This window comes from Gavia stellata, chromosome 20 (genome assembly GCF_030936135.1).
Source record: "Gavia stellata isolate bGavSte3 chromosome 20, bGavSte3.hap2, whole genome shotgun sequence".
Taxonomy (NCBI): Eukaryota; Metazoa; Chordata; class Aves; order Gaviiformes; family Gaviidae; genus Gavia; species Gavia stellata.
In genome coordinates, this window is record NC_082613.1 from 1,112,935 (window position 1) to 1,139,353 (window position 26,419).

General features: G+C 48.3%; 3 protein-coding genes across 3 annotated transcripts; 1 reads left to right on the forward strand and 2 right to left on the reverse strand.

The window, feature by feature from the left end:
• Window positions 1-1,983: 1,983 nt before the first annotated feature.
• KIF3B (kinesin family member 3B) lies at window positions 1,984-11,986 on the reverse strand. The gene is made up of 9 exons (XM_059827032.1): window positions 11,963-11,986; window positions 5,597-7,035; window positions 4,912-5,013; window positions 4,106-4,228; window positions 3,876-3,994; window positions 3,531-3,644; window positions 2,736-2,841; window positions 2,351-2,529; window positions 1,984-2,091 (listed from the first exon to the last, which is right to left on the reverse strand). The coding sequence occupies exons 2-9, from the start codon at window positions 6,977-6,979 to the stop codon at window positions 1,998-2,000; spliced, it is 2,220 nt and encodes a 739-aa protein (XP_059683015.1). The 5' UTR covers window positions 6,980-7,035; window positions 11,963-11,986; the 3' UTR covers window positions 1,984-1,997.
• Window positions 11,987-12,436: 450 nt separating this feature from the next.
• POFUT1 (protein O-fucosyltransferase 1) lies at window positions 12,437-18,122 on the reverse strand. The gene is made up of 8 exons (XM_059827392.1): window positions 18,022-18,122; window positions 17,407-17,699; window positions 17,190-17,311; window positions 16,856-17,038; window positions 16,161-16,273; window positions 15,254-15,446; window positions 14,734-14,976; window positions 12,437-14,301 (listed from the first exon to the last, which is right to left on the reverse strand). The coding sequence occupies exons 1-8, from the start codon at window positions 18,120-18,122 to the stop codon at window positions 14,113-14,115; spliced, it is 1,437 nt and encodes a 478-aa protein (XP_059683375.1). The 3' UTR covers window positions 12,437-14,112.
• A 4,367-nt stretch (window positions 18,123-22,489) lies between these two features.
• PLAGL2 (PLAG1 like zinc finger 2) lies at window positions 22,490-25,032 on the forward strand. The gene is made up of 2 exons (XM_009821128.2): window positions 22,490-22,752; window positions 23,654-25,032. The coding sequence occupies exons 1-2, from the start codon at window positions 22,490-22,492 to the stop codon at window positions 24,873-24,875; spliced, it is 1,485 nt and encodes a 494-aa protein (XP_009819430.1). The 3' UTR covers window positions 24,876-25,032.
• Window positions 25,033-26,419: the final 1,387 nt, after the last annotated feature.

The following is a 26,419-nucleotide window of genomic DNA, read 5'->3' on the forward strand; positions in this document are numbered from 1 at the left end:
GAGAGGGAAGAGAAGGTGACGTTAGGTTACGCAGCAAGAGCAAAAGGCTCTCTGTACATAAACAGTGCTTTATAAAAAGGAAGATTATGCCCGGTTTCCATGTTCAGGTTGAAAGAAATTTGTCAGATGCCTGCTCTCTCAATTATAAGCAAACTCCTCTTTCCTCCACCAAAACTAATATATATATATATGCATATATGTGTGTATATATATATTAATCTTGTGGTCCAGAAAAGCCCTCCGTGAATCAAAGCAGCCGAGTTAGCGTTTCACTGGGCCCTCCTGGGCAGCTGGCTCACCGAGGCACCGTGCCCGCAAGATGCAGAGGTGAGCTGTGCCGAGTTTTCGGTTCCTTCTGCTCATGGGGGTCAGACAGAATGAAGTTCTCCAGCCTGGGGGAAGTCACTCAGCGGATACTTAACGGACACACAAGGCAGAGTCCACACATCAGAGCATTTCTAAAACCAGGCAAGTCCTCATACACTCACAGATGTCTGTCTGGAGGAAGTCATCAGTGAGGGAGAGGAAACGGGTAAAAACGTTCATAGGATGACAGCCAACAGCAACCAGAAAAAGTAACATCCCAAGTCTCAATATACAGTGAACTAAAACTTACAAATGAGCTGTGAGACACTAGACAGGGACACCTTACTCTGTCCTCAACGTGGCAGTTCCACCTCCCTCTACCCTGCCACACGAGCCTGCAGCGTCACAGGAGCCTGCTTTAGTCATAGGGCAGCTTTGCAAAGAGACCATCAAAAGCAGGAGTTCTTCCTCCCTTGTTTGCAAAGTAAAACCGCTGGAATTAATACCAGATTCCGTCTCCCAGACTCGGTTACATGTGCTTTCACTCCCAGTGGGCTCTGCATGGGCTGGGAGGTGCAAAGGGAAAGCTGCTAACATGGAACATGTGAGGCACAAAAGGTACCCAACGATGAAGCTCCTCAGACACCAAGGGAAGGGACCATACTTACGAGAAGAGCGCGCTCGAAGGCAGCTCCACGTTACGGGGCTCTACCCCAGCTTACAGGGGAGAGCAGAGTCAGCCCCGTGAGCCTGCTGGGCAGGTAGCTCTGAGCCAATGCTACATTTCCCATGAACAGTGGGAGACGTGAGAAAATGGCCGTACGGCACCCCACAGTTTAAAGACTTCGTATGGACACTGGTTTGAAATGCCAGGGGTAAAGATGGAGGCAAGAGAGAGGAAGAAAGCTGTGGAGCTGGCACTGGTATGCAGATGTATTCTCTGACAAGGTGGTTCCTGTTGGTAGGGGTGAGGTCTGTAGGAGCTCAGTTTAGAGAAGCTCTTACTTATGCCTGTAAACAAGGAAAGGACTTCAGTTTCTATTGCTTCCTTTCTGGAGAGCGCAAAGTTGCTTTCAAGACCCCTTTTTTTGTCCTACAGCTCTAAAGGGAGGCACAGCTGTCTGGTGGTGAGTACATGCTGACTGCTGCCATCCTGCCTGTTCAGAGCAACTTCTTAACCCCAAACGCTGATGCCAGTTTTTCAAGCAGAAAGAGGAAAAACTATGCACCTAGTCAAGTTTGAACAGATCCTCTGCTCTTTAACCTCATTTGGTTCTCACTATGGAGCTCTGGAGCGGTGGGTCTGTTGAGATGACTTTCAACTCTGTCTTCTTATTGCCCAAAAGCAAAAAAGCCCAGTGCAGCAAAAGGGCTAGTGCAGAAGGAGAGACGGTGACGCTGTGAGGTGATCCCCATGCTTCCCATTGCTTCTAATACACTTGAACGTACCTCATGCATTTCTGATTTCCTAACTAAAATCTGTTTCCCACAGAGGCCAAATGCTGAATTGCAAGCACGTATCTTCCTGTGGCTCAGTGCACCTGGACTGGCACAAGTCAGTTAAACAGCAAAGAGGCCATCTCCAGGGAAAAGGGGCTGGAGTCTGGCTGGGAGTTCTCTCTGCAGGTTTTTACTTGTCTCTGCTCTCAGAAGGCAAAGGCTGTTCGTGCCCTGGAGAGGAACTGCTGGTTTTACTTTGGAACCAGCCCTCGGGACTGTGGGTAGAGCTGAGAACTATGGGTGCCTGCTGAAGAGGATCCCCCTGATTTCCTTCCAGTTTTAGGCCTGAAGAAGTAAAAATGAAAAAATAAACAAAAAGCCCCAACAATGTCACCTGTTACTCATCAAAATTAATCTTCTAAAAGCTGATTTTTTTTTACTGGATTTATTCTCTAATCAGGCTCAGCTTTCTCTTGTGTTCCTTTCTCTCTTGCTGCTTTACAGCCAAGCTCGCCTTAACTTTACTGACGAGAAGCGCTGGCAGATAGAAACTGTACTTGCACCTCTACTCTTGGTTAGTCTGCTTATTAAAAGTCCAACTCACCTGGGTTTTGATTTTTTATTTGAAGTGCTCTCAAAGGATGAAGCGTCCACCTGTATCTCATCTTCGTCCTGCAGGGCTGCTTCTAGAGCCGCCTGAACTTTGGGAGCAATGGCTGGACCTTCATAGTCTCTCGTTGTTCGGCTGGGCATGTCAAGTTCCAGTAATACGATGTTCTCTGCCTGAGACAGTAAAAGCAGAATCAAAGTCTGCACGTTTTCATACAAATTGTTTCTTTTCCCTCCAGAACCTTATTCTGAGGTACTTTATAAATGTATGCAGGACACTAAAATTTTGCATCCCATAGAAGAACTAACGATCCTCCGAAATTCACATTCCCCTGATCAGTAGGATGAACAATGAAGGTTGTAACCACATCTGGGCTTACCCTGTACCGAGCCTCCGGACGAATCATCATGGACGTTCTGGCGTGTTGGCTCAGTGGCCTTTTGTACCCTACAGCAGATACCGGTCTTTTCATCATCTGCTGGTTACTAGAGAAAAATAATTACTCAGTCTATTATACACCAAAACCAAAGACTGCTCTTGGAGTTTATGAGCTAAAACATCTGCAAATTCCACACAGAAATATGTTTCAAGAGAGCACCTAGGCTGCATTTGCAGGAACAGCTCTCTACAGTCAGAGACAAGAAAATAAGATAGTTATCCTGTGTCATCCCTTCCCTGCGCAAAGCGGGCGGGCGTGTGTGTGTTCTACATATTTTTACTATATAGACCGCAGATGCGCTCAGCTGCACCCAACTTTCTAAATTTGCTGTAGAGAACTTCCTGTGTAGAGAGGCAGGATCTAGCCACAGGTCTCATAATAATAATTATTTTTGAGAGCTTTCCTATCTAAACCAGGAAAGAAATATGAGAGGAATTTACTGCTATTTTAATGGTGAATGCACTATTACATATATTTTACACATAATTACTGGGCTCATCTAGAAGGAAAATCCTAATCTTCCAAGAATTCTCCTACCTGTACATTCCTGTTTTATTCAACCTACTAAGAGGAATAAATTTTTTTATTTTATTGTGCAGCAAGAAGCTACGAACTCTAGAGGGCCAGGTTAAATCCCCAGTTCAATCCCTCTTTTGGGGTACCTTGTTCTTGACAGATGGAGGGTTTTCTGTGACCTATAATCCCATCCCAAGAAAAGATCAGAAGCAGACTCACTCCAGACGGGTTATGGGATGCAGTTTCCACTGGTCTTCCTCTTCATCAAAGAATGATCTGTTCATGATCTTATTCTTTTCTTCCAAGGGAATAAAATTTTCAATAATCAGGTGCCTACATGCAACCACAAAAATCGAAAATACACAAAAAACGTTATTAGCAGATGACTTTCTCCACTGTTCCTCTCCCACTGACTTAATACAGCCCTGGAAAAGGAGGAATGTTTTCGTTTCCTCATGCTTAAATCTTGTTCCACAAGCATGTGCAATGCAGTCCCTCCACTCCCCACTCAAAGAAACCATCTCTGTTACACTTAATAGCAGGCAATGAACTGATGGGACTTACTTTAGCTTTAGTTCCCTGGTAAGTTCATTCTGGGTCTGTTCCAGTTCCTGGCGCTCCTTGATGTGCTCTTCTTGGAGATCATGGATCTCTGCCTTCACAGCTTGCAGCTTGGAAAATAACTGGAACAGACAACAGGAGCCAAAGTCATAACTTGCCAATGTTCCTTTCACTTTCACACACAAGCTGATTTTACTCCTAACCCACTAGACATGGAATCATTTTCTTTTTACCTTTTTGAGTTTTTTGGTCTTTATGTCCACCTCTTGCTGAAGAGAACTATAGGTCTCCTTCAGCTCTAGCGTTTCCTCGTCCCGACTTTCCATCTGTTGCTGGATTTCTCGCTCCCGACGTTTCTAAAGAAGGTGACATACAATATTAAAGACCGCAATTACATTGCCACCTCCAGGCTGACATACACGAAACCAATGCTCAGGATTTTTTTACTTCCCTGGGTTCCAGGGCTTTTACTTTCGCTTCTAGTTCTTCCTATCTCTTGCCTTAAAGATACCAGAAGCATTAACTCTGCTTTGCCCTTATTTTGCTACTAAAATCAGGTAGTGTGAATACGTGCTCAAGCTTCAATTAAAGGAATCAAATGTCATGTGTAGATTATTTTTTTCCTTTTTCATCAATTTGTACTAGTCATTGCCCTTAAAGAATCACCAACAGAAAATGCATAACAGAAAATAAACTTTTAGCGCATAGTAAACATCCCTCCCTTGAGCTAATGGCTGAACTGTCACTCTCTGAGGTCTTCCAATTATTTCGTCACTTACAGCCAGCTCCAATCAAGATAGGACATAAATCTTTAATGTGAAAAGCTGGAAGAAACTATTATAAACCTTCTTTACATATTTCATACACTGACACATAGGACACAAGCCCTTCCCCCTTCTTTTGAGAGAAATGATTGCCATTAAACCAATTTTAGGGTTAACCCTGGGAAAGTTTTCTTACAGTGTCTCCTGATACAATGTTTTATAGAAGTTCTGCCACTAGGCTTTTTGTACAAAACAACAAATGCTCTTCCCTGTACCTGTTCTGCAATTTCCTGACGTTTCTGTTCCAGGATTTTCTGCTGTTCGTTTGTGTGATCCACAATATTTTTCCCTCCCACCAGAAGCTTGCTTTCCATTGCCTGGAAGGAAAAAGCAAGGTCAGAAGTTTCTCCCAGTGACCACCGAATCGGTCTTTTCCACAGAACATAGCTTTCTCTCGTATGGATGAAACTTCTTTAGGACAGCTCCCTTATTTAACGTCCTCTTTCAAGTCAGCTGCCACAAGAATTACTATTTCTTAAAATTCCTATAAAACTGTAGGATTGATGAAACAGTAACTTGCTTAGAATTACACACTGCTGCAATGTGTGGCAAAGCCGGAGAACCAAAATGCATGCTTTCCTGTAAAGAACTTGTTAATGACCTGTGACAGAATGAAACCTGTGAAAAGATGCCATCCCATTTTATTGTGCTGATTGCCTAAGATCCTACAAGATCGGCACATAAGAACAATGCAACAACTCATGAATATTCAAATATGTAATTAATGGTGGAAATTTCAACTTCTGTCTAGAAATAGTTTATTTCAAAATCTTCCAATGTAAACACAAATCACTATCCTAGAAACTTCTTGTGAAATACCTTTCCAAATTGGGAAACCCTCTATTCTCCCCAAAGCCTAAATAAATTGCTTTCAAAAAGCATGACAAGGAAGAATCCGACCTTGATTTTAGCACTCAACATTTCTGTTGCTTCCTTCTCTCGCCTCAGGTCCTCCATTTTCTTCTCCTTCTCTTTCAGCAGCCTCATCTTTTCTTCCGCTACCAAGCTGTGATCCTCAACTATAGCTTTCTTCTCAATCTCCAGCTTTTCTTGTTGCTCCCTCCAATAGTCATCTTTGTCATCTCCTTCATCCTCACCCTCTTCAGTGTCCTCCTCCTCTTCCCCACCATCTCTCCTCCTTTCCCTCCTCTTTCTTTTGCCAATAGACCGTTTTTCCAACTGTGCCTTGAGTCGAGCAATCTCTTCCTGGAATTCTCGTAGCAGAGCATCCTTAGGATCCTCATTCACTCGTGGCTTGTTCTTGATGTTTTTGGCACGATTGGCATATCTCAGCGTTGTCAGTGTCTCCTCTACGTTGTAAGAGGCAGGGCCTATATTGGCCACCATGACAGTTTTGGCATTGCCACCTAATGAGTCTTGAAGTAACCTAGTCAGCTTTGAGTCCCGGTATGGAATGTGTGTGCTTTTGCCATCTACTAGGGCAGAGATAACGTTGCCCAAAGCTGAGAGAGAGAGATTGATTTTAGTAGCTTCCTTTAACCTTTCCCCCTGTGCTCCAGTCTTAGCTTGCCGCTCGCTGCCTGCAAGGTCTACCAGGTTGAGTTTCCCAACACGGATGTGATTCTCTCCATCAAGTCCTAACTCGCTGCACTCGATAGTGATCACAAAAATGGCATGAGATCGAGAGCTGTGTTCATTCATGTTGGTGGCACCAACGGAGCGATTCTGGTTTCCCACATTCATGACGTGCTCTATCTCTTTGACGCTTTTCGTGACAAAGGAGGACAAATCCTTAACATAAACGCCTGTGTCTGGTCTCTCCTTTAACTCCAGCCGCTTGGACTGATCCTTTGATAACAAGTCTCTGATTTCTTCTTGGTATATTTCCAGATAAGAAGCTCTAACTAGGTATTGCTGATTTTGAGATCTAGAGATGTGGGTGAAGATGTGATCGAATGAATTGGGGATGACCCCTCTTTTTTCAGGATCACCACGCACCCCTTCCATCGTGTATGTTTTCCCTGTCCCAGTCTGCCCATAGGCAAAGATTGTCCCATTAAACCCTTGCAGAACAGAGTCCACGAGAGGTCTGAAGGTCTCATCGTAGAGTTCAACCTGTTTGGAATTCCAGTCATACACAGCATCAAAGGTGAAAGTTTTAGGCAGTTCATGAGATGTTCCCCGCGGATTCTTCACTGAGACCTGCCCTAACTTGACATCCACATTAACAACTTTCTCATACGAAGCTGTCTTCTCTTTGCTATTCATGGGCCGGCATCGTACCACCACCCTAACAGACTCAGAGCTCTTTAGCTTAGACATGACAGCAGGTCTGTGGCTGCTGTGATCTGATCGATGGATGATCCCGTGCTAGAAACCTAAAACAGAAACAAAGGAGGAATATGTGAAGGCAGTTTTCCACAGGTGACAATTCTTCACAAAGCCAAAAATTCGACTCATCTATTCAAGCAGCATTTTGGATTCATTAAGTTGCGAGGGATTTTGAAGAATAAAAATAATGTACAACATGAAAACTTTACAAAGGCCTGAAGTGAGACGGTGTTATTTTACCAAAGCCTGTCCATCAAACCGTATCATTTCTACAAGCTCTGCTGCAAAAAAATCTTCATCAAATCACATCTTTAGAGTTGGTAGAGATCCTTTTCTTGACCCTTAAAATTAATCATAATGCTTTTTAAACTATTTATAAAAATAATATAATACTTTGCCATTGATTCCCTTTGCAGTCAGGCTTTTTGTTTTAAATCTCATACTTTGAAAATCCAGTACAGGCTTGCTCTCTCCATATTGCTCAGGCTCTTGAAAGGGAATCGGTCAGGTGCTTTGATTAAGTGCTTCACCTACCTACCAAAATTCAAGGGACATTGTAAATTATAAATACAGTATTTTCAGAGTTGCCTCTTCTAACGCTTCCTATGTATTGACAAAAACTGCTCATATTTTTGAGACATTTATATTACAGTCCCTTCATATGTGACCTGATGTGTCATCAGGACCATCCTGCCACAGAATGTTTAAAACCTATGCCTGGGTTTTCTTAAATGACAGCAGCTCCCTGGAATGCCGCCGAAATGCTTTTTTCCTCTTGTGCGTTACACTTTTGAAGTCACTTTCTAGAAGCCTGCTTACAGAATAATAGATCTTCAATTGGGCTGCAGCAGCTGCGAGGATTCAATATAAAATCACTAAATAGTTTGTCCATTTCCAGGCATCGCATCCCCTGGATAGTCTGCATTTTCGCACTTGGGAAAACTGATGTTACCTTTCCTTTTTGTTAAGAATCAAGTGAAAATAATTGTTACACGGAAGTTTTCACCCGGTCTTGCAATCTAGCTCACTACAAAGGAAATCATTAAAGCAGCCAAACATAGCACAGTCTTCCAATGCAAATATGGTAAACCAACCCAGTAAGGGGAGTGAATTACCCCAGTGAGGTGGGCTCTGAAATCAGCGTGCAATGCAGAGGAATATTTCCACCACCTAACTGCAGCGAGGCGAGGGCGCGTGCTGCCGTAGGATGCCTGTGCCGTGCCCGCACGGAGGGCACTGCTGCAGCCCTGTAAATTCAGGCCCTTCACACCCCAGCATTCAAAGTCACTTCTGGTCCTGCGCTCACCCTGGGGGGCAGCCGGGCAAAGCACAGCCGCTCCCCCCGACGCTGGACGGACGCTCTCGGCATGCTCGCGGCCCCAGAACTCCGCGTCTTTCTGTTCCTTTTCCAAATGCCCTGGTCAATGTTGATTCTGCATTTGCGTTTTTTGCACAAGTATCGTCAGCACACTTGAAACAGAGAGCAGCATTCCCCGCTCGCGTTCGGCAGGGAGCGGAAGGGAAAGCTATCAAGGCGGAGTAATCTACATTATGCCTCGTCTAATGCTCAAGCAACCAGAGGACATCAGGGTGTGAAGTGGACACCTGCCAGGATTTGCCCTTCTCAGGCTCTTGAAGGTGAGTTTAAGCTCCTTTCATATCAATTCTTACAAAAATTTCATAAAGCACTCAGTCCTTCGAGCCTGCCCTCCTCTTTCTGTAATGTGATTGCCCTCCGTGAAAGGATCCTGCAAACTAACATCAGCGTCCTCCTCAGCTAGAACTCGCGCAACTGTTTTTATGGGGAAACTGAAGACAACCGTACTTGCTTTATATATTTCAAGCACAACCGTTCACACAGACCTCTGCTATTATTTTTTCTTTTGGCAATATACTTTTATCGGAATTTCCCATAAAAGCCAGCTCTGCCCAAGCACGCTAACCTACCAAAACACACTCCTTGCTCCTGCTCTCGTGTTCCAGCTGAATCAGGTTTACAAGGTTCAGCATCAATCTAAACTCACGTTGCATAATCCCAGTCCTTCGTGACTCTGGGTGGAGAGGAGGAAACACACTGCTGCACCCCCCAGTCATTAGCACAACGAGATGCCACTTAGAACAAAAAGATGGTTATCGCTAAAGCGACTGCCTTACACAGAAGATCTAAACGGCACAGCTTGTGGAATGCCGTGTGATTTCTAATAAGCTTTTTTTTCCCCAAAATATCTTTCAGGAAGAGTTCTAAGATCCTTCTGCCAACTGGAACTAAATGTAAAACTAACACAGGCTGGAAACCCCAGGTAGCGCTGGCACGCATTCAGTCTGGCCTCCTCAGGACGTTCTCGCTGTTCCACCACCAGCTGGATCTGCAGCAACCCACGGATTTCGTCTCATTGTTTTTTACTCCATAATCACATGTCCCAGGAGAGCCTCTCAAACAAGGCGACAGAGAACTTCAGGAGCAGAGCTAGAGGACTGAGAAAGGAAGCAGAACATTTCTAGCCCAAAATCCAGGCTGTCAATCTGCGCTACAAAGAATAACACAAGAGCAACAAATAAACAAGTTTAAGTATTGTACGGAAACCTCAATATGGCCTTCGGAACTTCCTTGGTTTTGTGAGGGGAAACTCCTTGCTCCTCACTATTCCCCTGAAAGCGCATGGTAGCTACCAGGAGGAAGATGAGGATCGTGCACTGAATTCACCACACTGGACAATCATCCAGAAGCAGCGCTTTACAACCTGCACAGTGAATTCAAACTACTACAGGAATTTTGGATTGCTACTGAGTAAAAACATTTCCCTCCTAACTGATAACTCCAAATAAAGACCACCTTACTGTCTGGCCCACAAGGAACATGTATTCTAGAATACCAACAGAGAAAGAATACCTGAAATGGGGACACGTCTTGCAAAATCACAAAAAGCAACTCCTCGTCTACTCATCATGAGTAGTTGTATATACAAATACAAGCCTCTCCTTCCATACCTTCCTGAGATTTTCCTATTGTTCAAGTTCACAAAAGTCAATTTTTTTCGGACACGCTCACATAACAACCGATGCTTCGCTTATCTGCATTATTACAGTGAATGGTCACATTGGCAAATACTCAAATTAGGCATGAATTCTGAAAAGCAGCCTTGACTTATTTTATGTAATTAATACCCAAAATACTATTTTGATGAGAAGTGCTGCCTTTATAAGCAACTGCGACTAACATTAAATGATCAGAATTAAGTTAATCTTCACACAGACTACTTTTTTTACAAGAGTGTACATTGCCATCCACACGCTCAACAGGAAATTAGAAGTGAAATATCCAGCATGTTCCCTCTGCGACAGCTTTGGCAGAGGTATACAGTGAACAAAAATTACATTGCATATTTGCTGTTCCTCTGGGTATATCTCATCAACGTGAGCTTAATAATCTTTTGACACCTTTCCCCTTCAATTGCAAGTCTCTTTTTATAGTCACAAATAACTTGTTCTACCCCTGATTTGGGCTATTTTCATAACAACCTATCACGAATCATCTCCAATTATTTTAGCTACTGCTGTGAAGTTTACTGGAAGCATAACAAATGGTGTTCCTTCACAGACTTACCCAAGTGTGTAACTGAAAAATCCAGCCAGATAGTTGGCAGTGTTTGTATTCCCCAGAAACTCCACGGCAACGTCTGAGCTGCCCGGAGCAGCCGGAGAGGGATGGCCAGAAGAGCTGGGAAGGCCACCGTGCCACCCGCTCTCCTGCTACGGGGAGGGGGCTTCGTTCAGGAAATTAGATCAGCCTAAAGCGACCTGGGCCAGGTCCTAAGAGTCAAGGTCCGGGTTGAGATGAATGCGTTTGAAGATGTGCTCCAGATGACCAAGAGGGGAGAGTGGGCAGAAATGAAAGTATTTTCGTTTATTTTGGTTAACGTAAGGTTGTGCCTGAAAAAACAAGCGATGCCACAACCTGAACGTAAGCTAAAGTAACCACTTCTCCTCAGAAACTTTCAGGAGTCAGGACCTGAGAGCTCGGGCGGCCGTGCCCGAGGAACGCTACGCTCCTACCGGGCACATACCACTTACCCGCCTGCCTCAGGCCGGCCGAAGGCCTGAGGCCTCTCCGCTTCCTGGCTTAAGTTTAAAGATCTCAGGAAGGTTTTCTTGTCACGCTGCCTAAACCCGTCCCTCGCGTCTCTCTGCACATCCCCAGGTACCACTTAAAAAATGCCATCGCTTTCCTGCAGTTGAGATCTTTCCAACACTTGTGGGTTCATAACGCCCTGCCTTCGTCCCGCCCTTCTACTCCTCCTCGGGCCAACCGCCGCTTCCGCTCCTGCTCTCCTCTCGCCTCCCCGCCGAAGGCACCGCCGACCCCGCGGGACATCCCCGCCGCCGCCCCGACTGCACGTACTGCGGTCACCGCCGCCTGCTTCAGCACGGGGCCCCGCGGGTGTCCCCCTCCCCCGGGGAGGCGGCGGCTGCGGGACCCCCGCTCCAGCCGGGACCCCGAGCTCGTTTCGGGTGACGGGTTCACCCGACCGTCACCCGCCGCCCTCGCAGCTGCGACCCCGGGCGCAGCAGGGGAGCGGTCCCGGGGGCACCCCGGACCCCCAGCTCGAGGGACGCGGGCAGCGGGCCGTGCCCGAGGCGGGAGCGGCGACGGGGGGCCGCCCGCCTGCACGGGGCCGCCGGTCCAAACGGGGCCACCCGCCCGCGGCCTCGCCACGGGCAGCCTGGCAGCGGGCAGGGCCCGCCCCTGCCTCGCTCCCCGCCCCGGCCGACACCCCCCCAGGCGAGGCCGTGCCCACGCGTGCAAACGGGGGCGGCCACAGCGGGTGCCCCGGGCTGTCACACCCGCGCCACACCGGCGAAGGCGGGCCCGCCCTCGGGCGAGCGCCCCGGGCCTCGGCGGCTCCTCGGGGCGGGCCCCCGGCCCACAGGCGCGGGTGGCGGGGCCCACGCACACGCGGGCCGGCCCGGACTCACCTGCGCCGTCACCATGGAGCCGCGCGGCCGCCTCCTCCCGTTGCACCGGAAGCGGCGGGGGGCCCGCCCCCCGCCTCTGACGCACTTCCTTAGCAACGCGCGCGCCCGCCCCCACGCCCGCACTTCCGTAGCGACCGGCGCCGGCGGGGCCCGGATGGAGCCGGGACAAAGGGGCCGCCGCCCCCCGCCCCAGGCGGCACCGCGAGGCCTGAGGGCAGCGCCGGCCCCGGCCCGGCTGCACCTCGCGCTCCCCAAACCCCACGAGCCCCGGTTGTCGCCCCAGCGGGGAGCGCTGCGCTGCTGCTCGGCCGCAGCCGGGCCGGGCCGGGCGGAGGGCCGGGAAGGGGCCCGCTTCAGGGGACGCTCGGCCGGGAAGACAGCAACGGAGGAAGGAATTTCGGTGCCATACGAGTGAATACAAAATCAAGTGTTTATTATTACAAAAAATACTTTTCTTTAAAAAAAAAACCCAACCAAGCATTCTCTCTTAGCAGGCAGTCTTCCCAAGAGTACGGGGAACGGCTGCCCTCGCGCTGCAGTGAGGCAAGGCAGCCCCGACAGCACCATGCAAGACAGCTGAGCGAAATACAGAGCAGTGTGCAGGTGTCCAGCCACCCGGCCTCCCCTGCCCACACCGGGATGCGGCCAGAGGCCCCGAAACTACCAAATCCCACAAATTTCTGGAAGCCAGCGCTGAGGAAACACGAGACGAGCCTTTGCCACCCTGATTCTGGGGGTACCTTCGCATTTAGCCCTCTTCTGCTCACTCCCTTGAGCCTTCAAACTCCTTCAAAGCTCAGGAACGTTTCCAAGGAGGAAAAAACCCACCACCAAAAATCCCACAAGACATTTGGAGTTGAACCCCCATAAACGCTCTGAGACGGCATTGTTTAGACCGTAGTAATGCACTAGAGGCAGCCAGCCCTGGTACCACAGCTTCACCTAAGCAGCATTTTAAAAAAGGAACAGAAAGTTCTGTACTCAGTCTTTGGCCAAAAACCATAAAATTAAAGCCACAGGAGTACCCACAGGCATTGGTCACGTTGAGACTCACCACAGCGGGATTATTGGTGTTCCCAGCACTAAACTATACTGGGTCAAACGAAGGGGTTTTGGGCTTCTGCTTCATCATCAGCGAACACTTCCCACAATTATCCTTGCTGGGAACCACCCCCCCAGACAGGAGTTCTGTTGTCAGAGGGGTTGTTTTACAAAGTACAAAATCAAACAAGAACACAGAAACCATTAACAGAGACCTAGGTAAGACGTACACTAACTCCACTACGGCTACTTTAAAACTCTTAGCTCAGAAGCAGTTTCATTCCCACCACAGACATCTACCTGACATCAACAGCTACAAAGCTACGAGCCCTAAATCTCCAACTCTCGACTGGCTATGAAAGATCTCCGGCCTGCCTCCCTGCAAACACCTTCTCCCCAGTTCCGTACGAAGATGAGCTGGAGAGGTGACTGCCACATTAAAACACGCCCCCGCTGCGCTTCTCTAGCACCGCTGAAGAGATCCAGGCGCCCCACAGCACCATTGCGAAGCGGGTGTGGGATCTCTTTTGACAGGGGAATGGAAACCGAGGCACTGAGGTGACATGGGTCTCGTAAGGCAACAGAGGTACTCGATAAAACCCAGAGCTGATTTCCAGTCCTGAGCTTTATCTTGCACTTGTTTCCAGGGACAATGGTATTTCTGACAATACTTTGCACTTAAAAAGAACTTACGGTCAGTTTTGGCCAAGAAGCTTCACAACACCTCTAGGTAAAATTTAAGATTTAACGGAAAAAAAAAATGGAGAAGAGGAATCTGAGCAGCTGCTTCATCATGATTGCTGGCAAACCCCAGACAGCGAGACTGGAGAGCTATATAAACTACATCTTACAAACTATATATAGTTTATAGTTTCCTATAAACTACATGATTTGAAATTTCTTTTCTGTCTGACCTCACGCTGGAAATACAAGAGAAGTCGGACAAAACAGTCTGGAAGCGACAGTGAGGAGTATCACTGGGCTGACGCAGGTCTGCGCAGCCTGGCAGCATGCTCCACAGGCAGGAGAACGCTGTTAGCACCAAGCGGTCCCTCGGCAGGGAACCAAGCTCAGAGCCCCGAGAATTAAGGGGCCTGTTCCTCTTTTGGTCAGAATTCATCCCGTAATCTTGGTGGGTGGTCCATGCCAAAAAATGAAGAGGGTTTTCCATGCACGTCGCGCTCTCTTTTCACAAAGGCAGTAAATGAAGAGACACAGTTCCCGATAAAATGATCGGACTGGCCAAGAACATACAAATCAATCTGAGGCACTTCTGGCTGCAAGCTAACCACCTTGATCTGCAGGGAAACAAGGAAAGCAAATTAATGCGCTCATCTATTATCACAATCCAAATGCCTTGGCATAATATTAGAAATGGGAATATACAACAAAAAGAGAATGGATTCTGTCTTAAGTTGCCCTATAACTCATTTATGAATAGATAAATGTCAGGACATTTTTGAAAATCACTTAGGTTTATTTAATTGAAGTCTTTTTCAAGCAGAAATTTACTACCATGCAGGATAATGCTCTTCAACCTCTAGGAAAGGAAGAGTTTCACAGTATAATTTTTATTGCTATGAGCAAAATTCACTCTGAGATTCAGATATTTGGCTGTGAATATCACATTACACAGCTGCCTGCCTGCTGTCCGTGGCAGCGACAGGCCAGAATCTAAGGAAGGTTTTTATTAAAGCACTCCTGCCAGAACAGGTTTCTGAAAGACTTACCTTTCCTTGGAAGAACTGCTGTATTTCCGTCGTGTAGGGCTCAGAATCAGTGGCGATATAAACAGATTTAGCTTCTGTCTTTTTCACCCAGAGCTTGAGAGCACGCTTGATCTCTTTGAGGTCTGGCAGGCACATGTCCATGGTAAGAGGGACCGCAGAGCTTCGGTCGTAGCCCACGCACTGCGGTGAAGCCATGAAGTGCGGCCCGGCCGTCCCGTCCTTTAACATATTGCAAGCATTTTTCTATTGGAAGAAGAAAAAAGAAAATATCCTGTTTGAATGGCAACAGTATGAGAAAACACTGCCACGTCCCCCATCTCCCCAGCAGCACTACAGCCTGTTCGAAAGAGGAATCCCAATGGTGTTGCTAACACACAGTGAGCTACTGCATGCCAGCAGGGCTCGGGCTGCCAGCGCAGAAGCACAGCTCCTCTTCGGGCAGCTTCTTCCACAGAGCCTTAGCCACCAGCCTACAGCAACTGCATGGGCTCCAGCGACCAGCCTCACACAGGAACCGTACCCAGTCTGAGCCGATCCTCAGGTGAATTCCCACGTAGGGCCTGACCAGCAGAGAGTGAATATAGGCCTCTCCTTTCTTCACCATTTCATCAGACCACACCATATACTTCTGGAGGGGTCGGTGCTCCTCTAAGACTGGAAACTGGGCTGGAGCTCCAGGTAAGGCAAGTACAGGGTGCTCAGATGGTGAAAACCTATGGAAAAAACCCCAGCAGACCGAAACATGGCATAACCTTGCATGCATCACCTTGCACAAAGACTACTGTGCATGAATTTCATGAAGGTTAGAATGGAAACTATGAACACCCTGAAATATGCAGCATCTATTGCTCCGAATTTACCCCAGACGAATCCTAACCCTTGTGCAACATAAACAGAACGTTGAAGCAAAACTCAGGTGCTGCGTTTTACCTCAGACCTGGTAACCCATGAATTAGTATCATTTGACAGACAAAAGGTAAGAATCTCATATGCACAGCGATGAGCTACCAAGGAATGACAACTTAGGTTTTCACCCCAGACTAGAGCAATTCTGTCACCCAAACCTACTGATACGACTAAAGTGGCTCTGGAAACACGAGGTAACCAGCAAAATAAAATTCACAATCAGCAACTGAGAAGCAAATTCTTTTTGAAGAATAATTACATGTAGTCAATAAATATTGCTACTAAATATTAGCTGGCTCAGAAATCAATCAGCCTAACAGAGCTGACACCTAATACTACCCACAGGAAGATTGTGCTGAGCAAATATTTAATGAAAAAAGCATTAAGATTTTTAATTATATTGCTAACTAACCACTTCAACCTCTCCTCCAAAACGCAAAGGCTTGACACAGTGACTAGCACAACTGTTTCTGTGAGCTATTCTACAGTGGCATGCCAGCACTTTTCCACCTTCTCGCTACCTTTGGATCCAGTGGTCCTTGTAAGCGGAACTGAAGGAGATCCCCTTGAAGAGCTCAGACTTATCAAAATTCACTTGGAACTGATCCCAGAAGGGACCAAATGGATTTCCATCCTGCAAAGGAAAAAACAAGTGTTCACTCAGCGCACGTGCAGAGCCTGAAAGGCAGACCTAGCAAAATCCTGAGGTGCAGAGCTGAAGAGTTTTTCTGTTACAGGAGGAAAGCAGACTGAATACAACAGCCTGTTCATCAGACATCAGCCCCACAGGAAGGAGAGGGTGAAGCACATTAAAGAAAATTAACTGCAAAGGCTGTCTTAGAAGGAGAACACCACAGCTCTCAAACTTGTATTTAGAAGAGGTTGCTTTACAACCAGCTGGACAATGGTACCACAGTGGGAAACGGGCAGAGACCAGCAGGAGACGAGCTTTGCTGTTACAGATCTGTTCTCCCTGTGGTCTCGGGCAAGCCTGAAGTGATAAAACCTGCTTTCACAAACCACCTTCCTGAACCCCAAGCATTTGCTGACAAAGAACAGCATGAAGGCGCAGCAAGCTGCCCGATAAGCAGTGAAAGGATGGATTTGCAGTGGGTAACTCCTAAGTTTGCAAATCAATGGCGACCTGAATGTGTCAGCCATTCCCTTTGGAACAGCAGGATTAAACTGTGCCCGCGGGGACGCAGGGGGAACTCACCTTCATGGGACAAGTGCTTTTGTCAGCACTCCTCTGAGCTGCCGCTTCGAAGCAGTAAGCCACTCGCTTGCCGGGGGGCCAGTGAAGGGGCGCCAGCTTCTCCATGAAGTCCTCCAGGCTGACAACGCGGTGGTACCGCCGCAGCGGCTCCAGCCTGAAGTGCTCCGCGTAGGGGACGTGCAGCTGGGGAGGACAGGGCCCGCCTCACTCGCGGGCCGGCGGCACACAGAGCCCCGGGGCGCGAAGCCGCCCCCCGGGGCCCGCACCTCACCCCCCGGGGAGAGGCCACAGCCCAGCCCGCCGCCCCCTCCCCGCGCGGCCTCCGGGGACTCACGTTGGTGTAGGGCGGGCGGTGGTGGCGGTACTCGATCCACGGCGGCACGGCCAGGGTCCGGTTGAGGGCGCGGGCGAAGGCCAGGGCTCCCAGGAAGTGCTCGGCCTGGTTCCCGAACCGGCCTGCAAGAGGGGCGAGAGCGGGGCTCAGCCGGGGCCTCCACCGGGGCCTCCACCGGGGGCGCCGCGCCGGGCCCGCCGCGGCGGGAGGGCCTCACCCATGCAGGGACAGTAGAGCAGGTAACCGGCCGCGTCCCAGGCGGGCCCCGCGCCGCCTCCCGCCGCCATCACCGCCAGCAGCAAGAGGAGGAGGAGGACAACGACCGGCGGCGCCGCCATGGCAGCTCGGCGGAGGTCAACGAGAGGCGGCCCCGTCCCGGCATGCCCCGGGGCCCGCCGGAACGGCCTCTCTAGCGGGAAGCGGCCACCATCGAGGCGGAAGCGGGAGAGCGACGTCACTCCCACAATGCCCCGCACAATGGGGCCGCCGGGGCCTGGGCCGGAGCCGCGCCTGGCGGGGCCCGGGGGAACGGGGTGAGTGCGGGGCGGGGGAGAAAGGGGGGCGGCACCGGAGGAAGGGAGGCGAGGGGCGGCGTCACGGCGGCCCCCTCCCCTCGGCGGCGGGGTCCCCTCAGGGGAGAGGGGGGCGTGTGAGGCGGAGGAGGGGGGGGGGGGGGGCGTAGGCCGGGCCCGCCTCTCCCCCTCCCTCCCCTCGGGGCTGCGCCATGGTAACGGGGGGGGCGGCACGTGTGCTCCCCCTGGCACCGGTCCGGCCGTATCCACGGACCCTTCCGCGGGGCAGGGGGGGCTCCCGTTTCACTGCCGGTGCAAACCGCACGGCCGCACTCTGCCCTGGGGGCTTTGCAGCCACTTTGGGGCTGGGTGGGTGAAAAAAGCGGTTTTTTGTAGCATAAATACATCGGCCCGGAGCCATGTTGGCGTTTGGGGCTTTCCCGGGGGTGCAGGGAAGGGGTTTCGGCTTTTAAAATCCCGTCTGTTGTCACGTCAGGGAAGTGGAGGGTGGAAAGGATGTTTTTCAGATGGGAAAATCATCCTTTGGGAGTGGTGTGTCTGGTTACATCCTATGGGAAAGGTGCAGCAGCTGTTCCCTGGGCTTTAAAAGTAAATGCAAACTTTACACGAAGTTTTCCCAAAATCCGTAAGTGATGCAGTGGGAGAAACTGATACTGAGGCTTGAGCAGCTCAACTAGAAAAATGAGCCTGTTTGGATGTAAAAACCTACATATCTAGAAATGGCCGAAGTCACTCCCTGCAAGAAAATAATCGTTTTCATAGGGGAAATCAGGGAATCATAATGACACGTGAGTTGGTGTGTGTGACTGTAGGAAAACTGTAAAAAAAGGGGTCAATGCAAGATGTGTAAGGAAGTAGGAGAGTGATTTTTACATCCAGATATGGCATTGGCAAGGCTGGTACTGAAGTACTGTATCTAGGTCTGGTATCCACTCGTTTTTCCCCTTATAATTAAAAAAAAAAAAAGATACTGGAAAATGGCAGAGGATGTAGAAAAGTCACAAAGTGATCTGAGGTCTGGAAGCAGAGCCTTGCAGTTGGGGGTCGGAGCTGGACTTGATTAGAACACCATAAAAAGAAAAGTAGGGGGTGATTTTTTTAGTCTGTGTGTGGGCTTTGAAAGACCTGCTCCGAGGGATGTTGCTGCAGCAGTTTAAGGTGTTATTGTCACTGGTCATCGTGTAGGAAGGTCAATAAATGCAGGAGGGCACTTGTGCCCCGGCCGGGCCACTGCCAGGCCTGACGCCGCAGCTGGGATCGCTGCGGAAGCTGGGTTTGCGGCACGACGCCGGGCAGAGGCTGAGTGCCCACCGTGGATTCTGGCCTCTGCTTTCTGCCACGTAGCTGGTACCTTCCGCTTGAGCAAGTTTAAGCTTTAACAACTTAAAATAGCTTAGCAAACCTGAGTGGGGGAGTGATATGGCTGGGGGAAGAAAAAGTTAAAAAGAAGTTACTTTTCAGCTGGGTAAGTTCCTCCAGCCACACCAGCGTGCAGCTGTGAAACAGCCAGGCCAGCGCAGTGCAGAAGCGGGTGGTGAGGACTGAGGGGACGCAGGAGTCCCTGGGCCAACTTCTCTGTCCCCGCAGGAAGAAAAGTGACAGTACTGGAGCAGCTCCTTAGCAAAGGCACCGCAGGACTCAGCAGGTAGAAGCCCAGGACAGTCAAATACAAATCAGACAAAAGAGGTGCCCTTTAGAAAAGAGAAACCGCAGCTCCACAATCCAGGGGCTGGTCAGGCAGCCTGCCAGGCCCCGTGTCCCTGCCTCCCACTGCTGCTGCATACCCGCTCCGGCCAGATCAGCACAGCTTTGCTGTTGGTCTGGTCAGAGAATTCATCCGGGCTCGGGTTTTGTTTTTCCTGATTATTTTTAACCTGGGCAGTTCCCTGATCTGGTTCCCAGCCTAGGTCACAAGGTTTTCCCTGCACAGCCAAGGAATGGTGCTCTGTGTCACGGGTGTGACTTCGAGGGGCAGAAACTGTGCCGAAATGCTGTATCATTGAACCATCCTTTGAGAAGGATTAAACACTGGCACAAACTGTCAAAGCAGGTGGCGGACTCTGTCCCAGGGACTTTCTGTAAAGCCCAAGAGCTTTTTTGTACTATGTACCAACTCAGACACCTCATTGTTTTCTGTGCCATGACAAATGGCTGGGATCTCATAGGTAGCATGCAGTCCGTCGGCTTATATGAGCTCTTCTAGCTTGAATTTGCACAAACCTGATGACTGTAGTAAGGAAATATTTCATATAAGTTGACAGCCAGTGGGAATCCAGCTCTCAGGTGGGTCATATTTTTTTCCAGCTCTGTGTTCACCCCGCCAACCTCTTAATCTCTGTAGAACTGAAGCAGAGGAAGATTCATCTGGTGATGGGGGTTTTCTGTAACTGACTTATCTGAGATTTCTGGAGCTGCATAGGCTAGACATGTTTTTCCAGGACTAGTACAAAGCTTTCTAAGATACCCAGGTTTCCCAGTGCTGGTACAAACACCATGACGTGCAAGATGTTCTCTGAACAAGTGAGGTGAAGTCTTTCCAGAGAGGTGACTCTTTCTGTCTGGTGGCTACAGAGTTACAGTGAACAGGGAGCACATTGGAAACCTTTGGGGAAATGTTACTAAGAAAACTAATTGAATTTTTAAAATGTAAATATCTAGATCACACAGAGAGTTTTCTAGTTAAGCATGAACTATGTTGTTGACCTTCCACAGCTACTGTGTTTCACTTATACTATGCCAGACCCTCCTCTTGTTTTTTCTTTCTTATTCCACAGCTGTCAGAGTGTCCTAGGACATACATTTAGACTTAGAAACAGACCCAAATAGGTAGAGTCCTTTTTCTTGCTAGACCCTTACAATTTTAAAGGGAAGTTGATGAAATTTGACAATAATTAATTACAAAAATTATCATGTCTTAACTCATTTGTATTTGGGTTTCTGCTCTGAAGGTGATAGATAGTTTATGCGCCTTACTATTAAAGACAGCAAAATTCAAACTCTGTCTTCTTGCAGGTAGCTTTGAAACTGGCACGGATGGCTGAGCTTGTTCAGAGGGCAAGAAGCAACTACCTGGCGAAAGTGGCAGAGGCTCCCGGAATGTGTGCACAGCTCTGAAGCAGGAGGTAGAGAACATTTCTCTTTTCCAGCACATATCTCATACAGAGGTGAAATATTGATGGTCTTAGACACCTACAAAGCGAGACTGCTTTGAACCACAGGACTCCTGCACCCTGAGGGGTAGGAGCAGCCGTCACATCACACTGGGTTGTACCAAAGTGGCACCTCAGCAGTTCTAGTCCTTTATTGTTCTGCTCTGCCTGAGTAGATTCAGCCCACACAAAGCTGAATTCCATTCTTAATGGACGTTTCCAAACCTCATAGTGACACATTTTCTTGGAGTCGTCCCATTTCCTGGTATTTTCCATCCTGAGGGAACCTTTCATGGTATTGTGAGTGATGGTGTAGTTACAGTTATTGTTATTTCAGCTATTCATAACGTTCAGTGGTGCACTTTCTTAATGGGGGCTGGTTAGTTCCCTCGTAGTTGCACATCCTGCCCACAACTGGCACTCGTGTTGATGTGCAGGCAGGAAGTTCCTCCCTCTGAAGCAATCATGGAGTGAGAAAGAGCTTGAGGGTTTGATGCTATTTTAAGAAGAGTTTCTCAGGCAGCTGAATTCGGTGAAAGATATCTTCTCTGAGGTTTTTATTTCAGCTAACCGTTTACCAGTTTAGGTGTTGGTAGAACAATATAAAAATGCAGTACTTTACCAACAAGACAAACGCAACTCAAGAACAACTTGCTAAGAGAGATTAATGTAGATTTTCATCAACGTGAAAGCCAGCAGAGCATACAGGAGGTATATTTTGTCAAACAGGAAGCAGTTTGAGCTTCCATTATCAATGGATGAGAGTGTAAAAGAAAAAAAAAAAGAAAAATTGCTCATTACTGTAGAAAACTTGCTAATCCAGAGAGGCAGAATCTGCCCCACAGTAGAAGAGTGAAAATACAATGACTAATCAGACTCTGAAGAGAAACAGCATCTGTTGCTTTCCTGAAAAAGGTGTGATGTTGCTGATAACAGCAAGTTTTCTTCCCCAGCCCTGTTGACCCACGTGCGGTAATTCAGATTGGTTTGCTAGGAGATGGTCTTACTAGTACACCAGGTTGGTAGCAGAGTGGATGAAAAAAAAAATACAAGAGAACTTTAGTTTCTCTGAGAAGGTCTAGGAGGGAATTCCATGTAAGCAAAGATCAAGAGCAAGTGAGAACAGGCTATGAAGAACATGAAAAAAGGGGATGAGAAGTGAACTACAAAACACACAGGGAAAGGTGAGGTATTTAGAGCTATAAAGAGACACCTATCTACAATATTTCAGGAGAAAATGCATCTAACAGGTAACACTGGCTCTTAATAGTTGCAAAAATGTAATTCAGAAAAAGTTTAACATAATTTTATTCAGGGAGCAGGGGTTAAGGGAGAAGAGAATGAAACACATTCCAGAGAGGGGAGTTTCCCATGTCTGTGAACACGCATCTTCACATGTGTGAGCATTCAACAAGCGTTATAAACGTGTTTGTGTGCACGGGTGAGAGATGCAGTGTCTTAACACCAACCCTTCTGTGATTTCAGATGAAGATGTTTTGCTATTAAAGCAGTTTGGTCACAGTGGATTCCAACAGAAAACTGCACCGGGATACCATCACGGCAAGACACCTGCAGGCTCAAGTTCTGCTTGACATGGCCATGTTCTACTAGACCTGCCATGACGGCATTTTTTCCCAGTGTTCCCAACTGGATTCAAGATGCAAAGCAGGAGGAGGAAGAGACAGGCTGGAAATTAGTCCCCAGACCAAGAGGTGAAGAGACCGAAAGTCAGGGAAAATGCCAATGTGAAATATCGGACACCTCCTTCACTAATGTGGACAAGCTGAGAACTCACACACTTTCTCATACTGAGCAGAGACCGTACAACTGCCCTCAGCTGCACTGTGGCAAAGCCTTTGCTTCTAAGTACAAGCTATATAGGTAGGTAACTGCTGAGCGCCTCTGCCGACCAGTGCTCCCCTACCAGAAGAGAGGGGAAAACCCCTCCATCATGTTTTTTTGCTTGATTTTCTGAGAAGGTGGAGGAGGGGAAATGCCCTTGTTACCTTGCAAAGCAGTTGAGTCCCAGACGTTACCATACTTGGCATCTCTTTAAGCACCTTCCAGAGAACCTCAGATAATGCTTTATCCTGAGCTCAAGCTGTTTTCTGTTTTACTAAGGAGGAAATTGAAGCAGAAAGTGAAGTTCACAGATTAAAAAACAAAATGAAAAGCAAGAATAGCAGTCACATTTTGTAAGCCCTACCTCTAACTTTAATCACAGGAACATTTCTATGGCAGCTGTTGTTCTAGCATGAAGAAGTAGAGTTCCTATTTATGCACTGAAATACAGCAGAGAATAATTAAATGATATGATCACTAGGAACTTGAAACTAGATGAACCACAGTGTCAGGGAGAGTAAGATATCAAGGTGAAATCAGTCCACAGTGGCTGTCAACAGACATTGCCACAGTCTGATGCCTCCTGATGAAATGAAGCTGTCTCACCAGCAGACAAGCATTTCTTGTCACAAACTACCAAGGTTTTCTTTGTCATTTCCCCCTTTGATAGCCTCAGCAGAGAGAATGGGAGCTGAGTAGATGACTGAAGTATACCTGTGCAGCGGTGATAAGTTCTAGGGAGGACGGGCACTGCTGAGACAGATTCTGTAACTGTTGCTTGATATGTTGTGCTTCTGTGCACATCGTTTAGTGGTGGTAAAATGCCATCTGGGGTTTTTGTGGTGTAAAGTGTAGAACACAAGGAAAATTTGGAAAAAGTAGCGTGTGTTCTCTTAGGGGTTGGACGCTAGTCTAAACTTTCCTGCTTTTCTCCCAAAAGGCATATGGCCACTCACTCTGCTCAGAAGCCTCATCAGTGTATGTACTGCGAGAAGATGTTTCACCGGAAAGATCACCTTCGCAACCACCTCCAGACCCACGATCCCAACAAGGAGGCCCTCCACTGCCCTGAGTGTGGCAAGAACTACAACACGAAACTCGGCTTCAGGCGACATCTGGCCATGCACGCAGCTGCCAGCGGTGATCTCAGCTGCAAGGTGTGCCTCCAGACATTTGAAAGTACCCAAGTCCTGCTGGAGCACCTCAAAGCTCATTCTAGGCGGGCTTCTGGTGGAGCGAAGGAAAAGAAGCATCCATGTGACCACTGTGACAGGCGCTTCTACACCCGGAAAGATGTGCGGAGACACTTGGTAGTGCACACGGGGCGGAAGGACTTCTTGTGCCAGTACTGTGCTCAGAGGTTTGGGCGGAAAGATCATCTGACCAGGCACATGAAGAAAAGCCACTCCCAGGAACTGCTGAAGATTAAGACAGAGCCAGTTGACATGCTGGGTCTCCTCAGCTGCAGCTCATCTGTCGCAGTGAAAGAAGAGCTGAGTCCCGTCCTGTGTATGGCATCCAGAGACATGATAGGTGGTAAGAGCTTCCCTGGCATGTTGCCTGTGGGCATGTACAGCACGCATCTCCAAACCATGCCAAGCTCAGGGATGCCCCATTCTTTGGTTCCTAATTCTCTTCCAATGGGAATGAGCTATCCTCTGGAGTCTTCTTCTCCCATCTCCTCCCCACCGCAACCTCCTCCAAAGTATCAGCTTGGATCTACCTCATATTTGCCTGAGAAACTACCCAAAGTAGAGGTGGACAGCTTTTTGTCAGACTTCCCTGGCAGCCTGTCTCTCTCATCTGGTGAGCCTCAGTCCTCTTCGCCTCAGCCACCCCCCCTGGATGAGGCTTTGCTTTCCAAGAGCCCTGCTAACCTTTCAGAGGCTCTCTGTGCTGCTAACATGGACTTTTCTCATCTTCTTGGCTTCCTCCCCCTAAATCTTCCTCCTTGCAATCCACCTGTGTCATCAGGGGGATTGGTCATGGGCTACTCACAGGGGGACACACAGCCACTGCTTACCACTTTGCAACATCAACCTCAAGAATCTCCTGGAGCTGGGGCCTCGCTGAACTTTGGGCCCCTTCATTCATTGCCCCCTGTCTTCACCTCCAGCTTGAGCACAACCACGCTGCCACGTTTCCACCAGGCATTTCAGTAAGCTGAAAATAGCACTGGAGAACAGATCTTTCAGTCACCCTTTTGCGGAGAGCCTTAAAAACGCACAACTCTTACTTCCCTTTGGGGTGTGAAAGCTTTGCAAAGCTGTTTCAGACAGGAGGTTTCTGATCTCTGGAGGGAGCACTTGTAGACTGGAACAGTAGATAGCCCCGTGCAAGTCCCAGTCCTGTACAGCGAAAAGATTTCAGCTAATAGACTGGATATATTTTATCTAATTTTTAATCTGTGAATCAGGAGCCGCGCTTAGCACTGACCTTCCCTGAGATCCTGGAGCTATGTTCCTCTTTGGGAAGGGACTGTCCCTAAGAAGGAGTTGAGACTCTTTCATCTTGGGCTAAACTTTTGAAGAGTCCAGCTTCCATTTCATGTTATCACACTGCAATTCTGGCAAAACAGCCGACACCTCCACGTGGAGAAGGAGGAGAAGTCAGGATACCCGCCTTGTATGAAGCCAATGGGGAAGAGGCTGTCCTTCCCCACTACCTCTCATCCATCCCATCACCTAATACAGCTTACTCCACCGAATACAGCTTACTCCACATCAGTGTTAAGCAACAAGACCGTTTACATAGTGAATTCAGAGACATCACCTCATTCTTCTTTGCAGAGCCGTTAGGTTAAACTCATTACAGTGAACATTGTTTACACAACACAAATCTGTTTCCGCCATTACAAAAATAGGAGGCACCAGAACACACTGGTTTTATATCTGGTGCAGCTAGAACACTGTTTACACAACGAAGTCAGGTTGCACTGATTTCTCTTCACTTACCATGTTCTTCCCCCATGGGGAAATACACTGCTTTTTGGACCACTTCAGCCTCTGCCACTGCAGGCAGCAGCTTCCCACGTTTTCTCTCTGGCTATCCACGTCTCAAGGGGATGGAGCAGCTCTCACAGCTTAGCTTGTTTTTGTGGTGTATGGATAGAACCTTTTTAAATATCTCCCACGGGCAAACAGATCGTGCATCTGTTCTGGAAACCAAAGCATGTGAAAAAGCTAGGTTAGGAGCTCGGCACCGGCAGCATTGAGTACTGTTGCACCAGGCATGGATGAGATCAGGCTGCAGGCCCCTGCTCCGTAGGTTCTCTTGAGATGAGGAACAGAGTATGAGTTTTTAGTTTTAGGGGTTTTTTTACCATAACAGTTCAGTGAGGTCAGTACCCTTTTGGCTTATCCGTGAAGCAGTCTCAAGAGATGTATTTTTCCTCACTCCTGGGGTGATAAAATCCAGGAATCAGGAGGAAAAATTGGTCCCAGCTTGAGGTACACTCTATCCGTGTATTTGAAGCATTTTCCCCAACACTAATAGTTCTAGCAAACGCTGAGGGTTTGGGCCTGCAGTCACCCTTTCACTTAGGGTTTGGTTCTACTGGCCTTTTTGTTCTCTCCTTCTCGAGCCTTGCCTCCTGAAGTTAAAGTCCTGCTTCCTCTGCTCCCTGCCTCACCTCTTAAATTCTTCATGGACTGTCTACCTGCTGAGGGCAGAAGGGTTACACTGTGAAGCGGCAGCCAGCTGCTGA

Coding starts and splice junctions, on each gene's coding strand:
- KIF3B (XM_059827032.1), bottom strand. CDS start 6,979: ATGTCTAAGCTAAAGAGCTCTGAGTCTGTTAGGGTGGTGGTACGATGC. Junction 5,014..5,596: donor TGTTGAGTGCTAAAATCAAG/GTCGGATTCTTC, acceptor TTTTCCTTCCAG/GCAATGGAAAGCAAGCTTCT. Junction 3,645..3,875: donor ACCAGGGAACTAAAGCTAAA/GTAAGTCCCATC, acceptor GGTTGCATGTAG/GCACCTGATTATTGAAAATT.
- POFUT1 (XM_059827392.1), bottom strand. CDS start 18,122: ATGGCTCCGGGCCGATGTATTTATGCTACAAAAAACCGCTTTTTTCAC. Junction 16,274..16,855: donor AAAGCACTTGTCCCATGAAG/GTGAGTTCCCCC, acceptor TTTCCTTTGCAG/GATGGAAATCCATTTGGTCC. Junction 14,977..15,253: donor TGAGGATCGGCTCAGACTGG/GTACGGTTCCTG, acceptor TTCTTCCAATAG/AAAAATGCTTGCAATATGTT.
- PLAGL2 (XM_009821128.2), top strand. CDS start 22,490: ATGACGGCATTTTTTCCCAGTGTTCCCAACTGGATTCAAGATGCAAAG. Junction 22,753..23,653: donor TCTAAGTACAAGCTATATAG/GTAGGTAACTGC, acceptor TTCTCCCAAAAG/GCATATGGCCACTCACTCTG.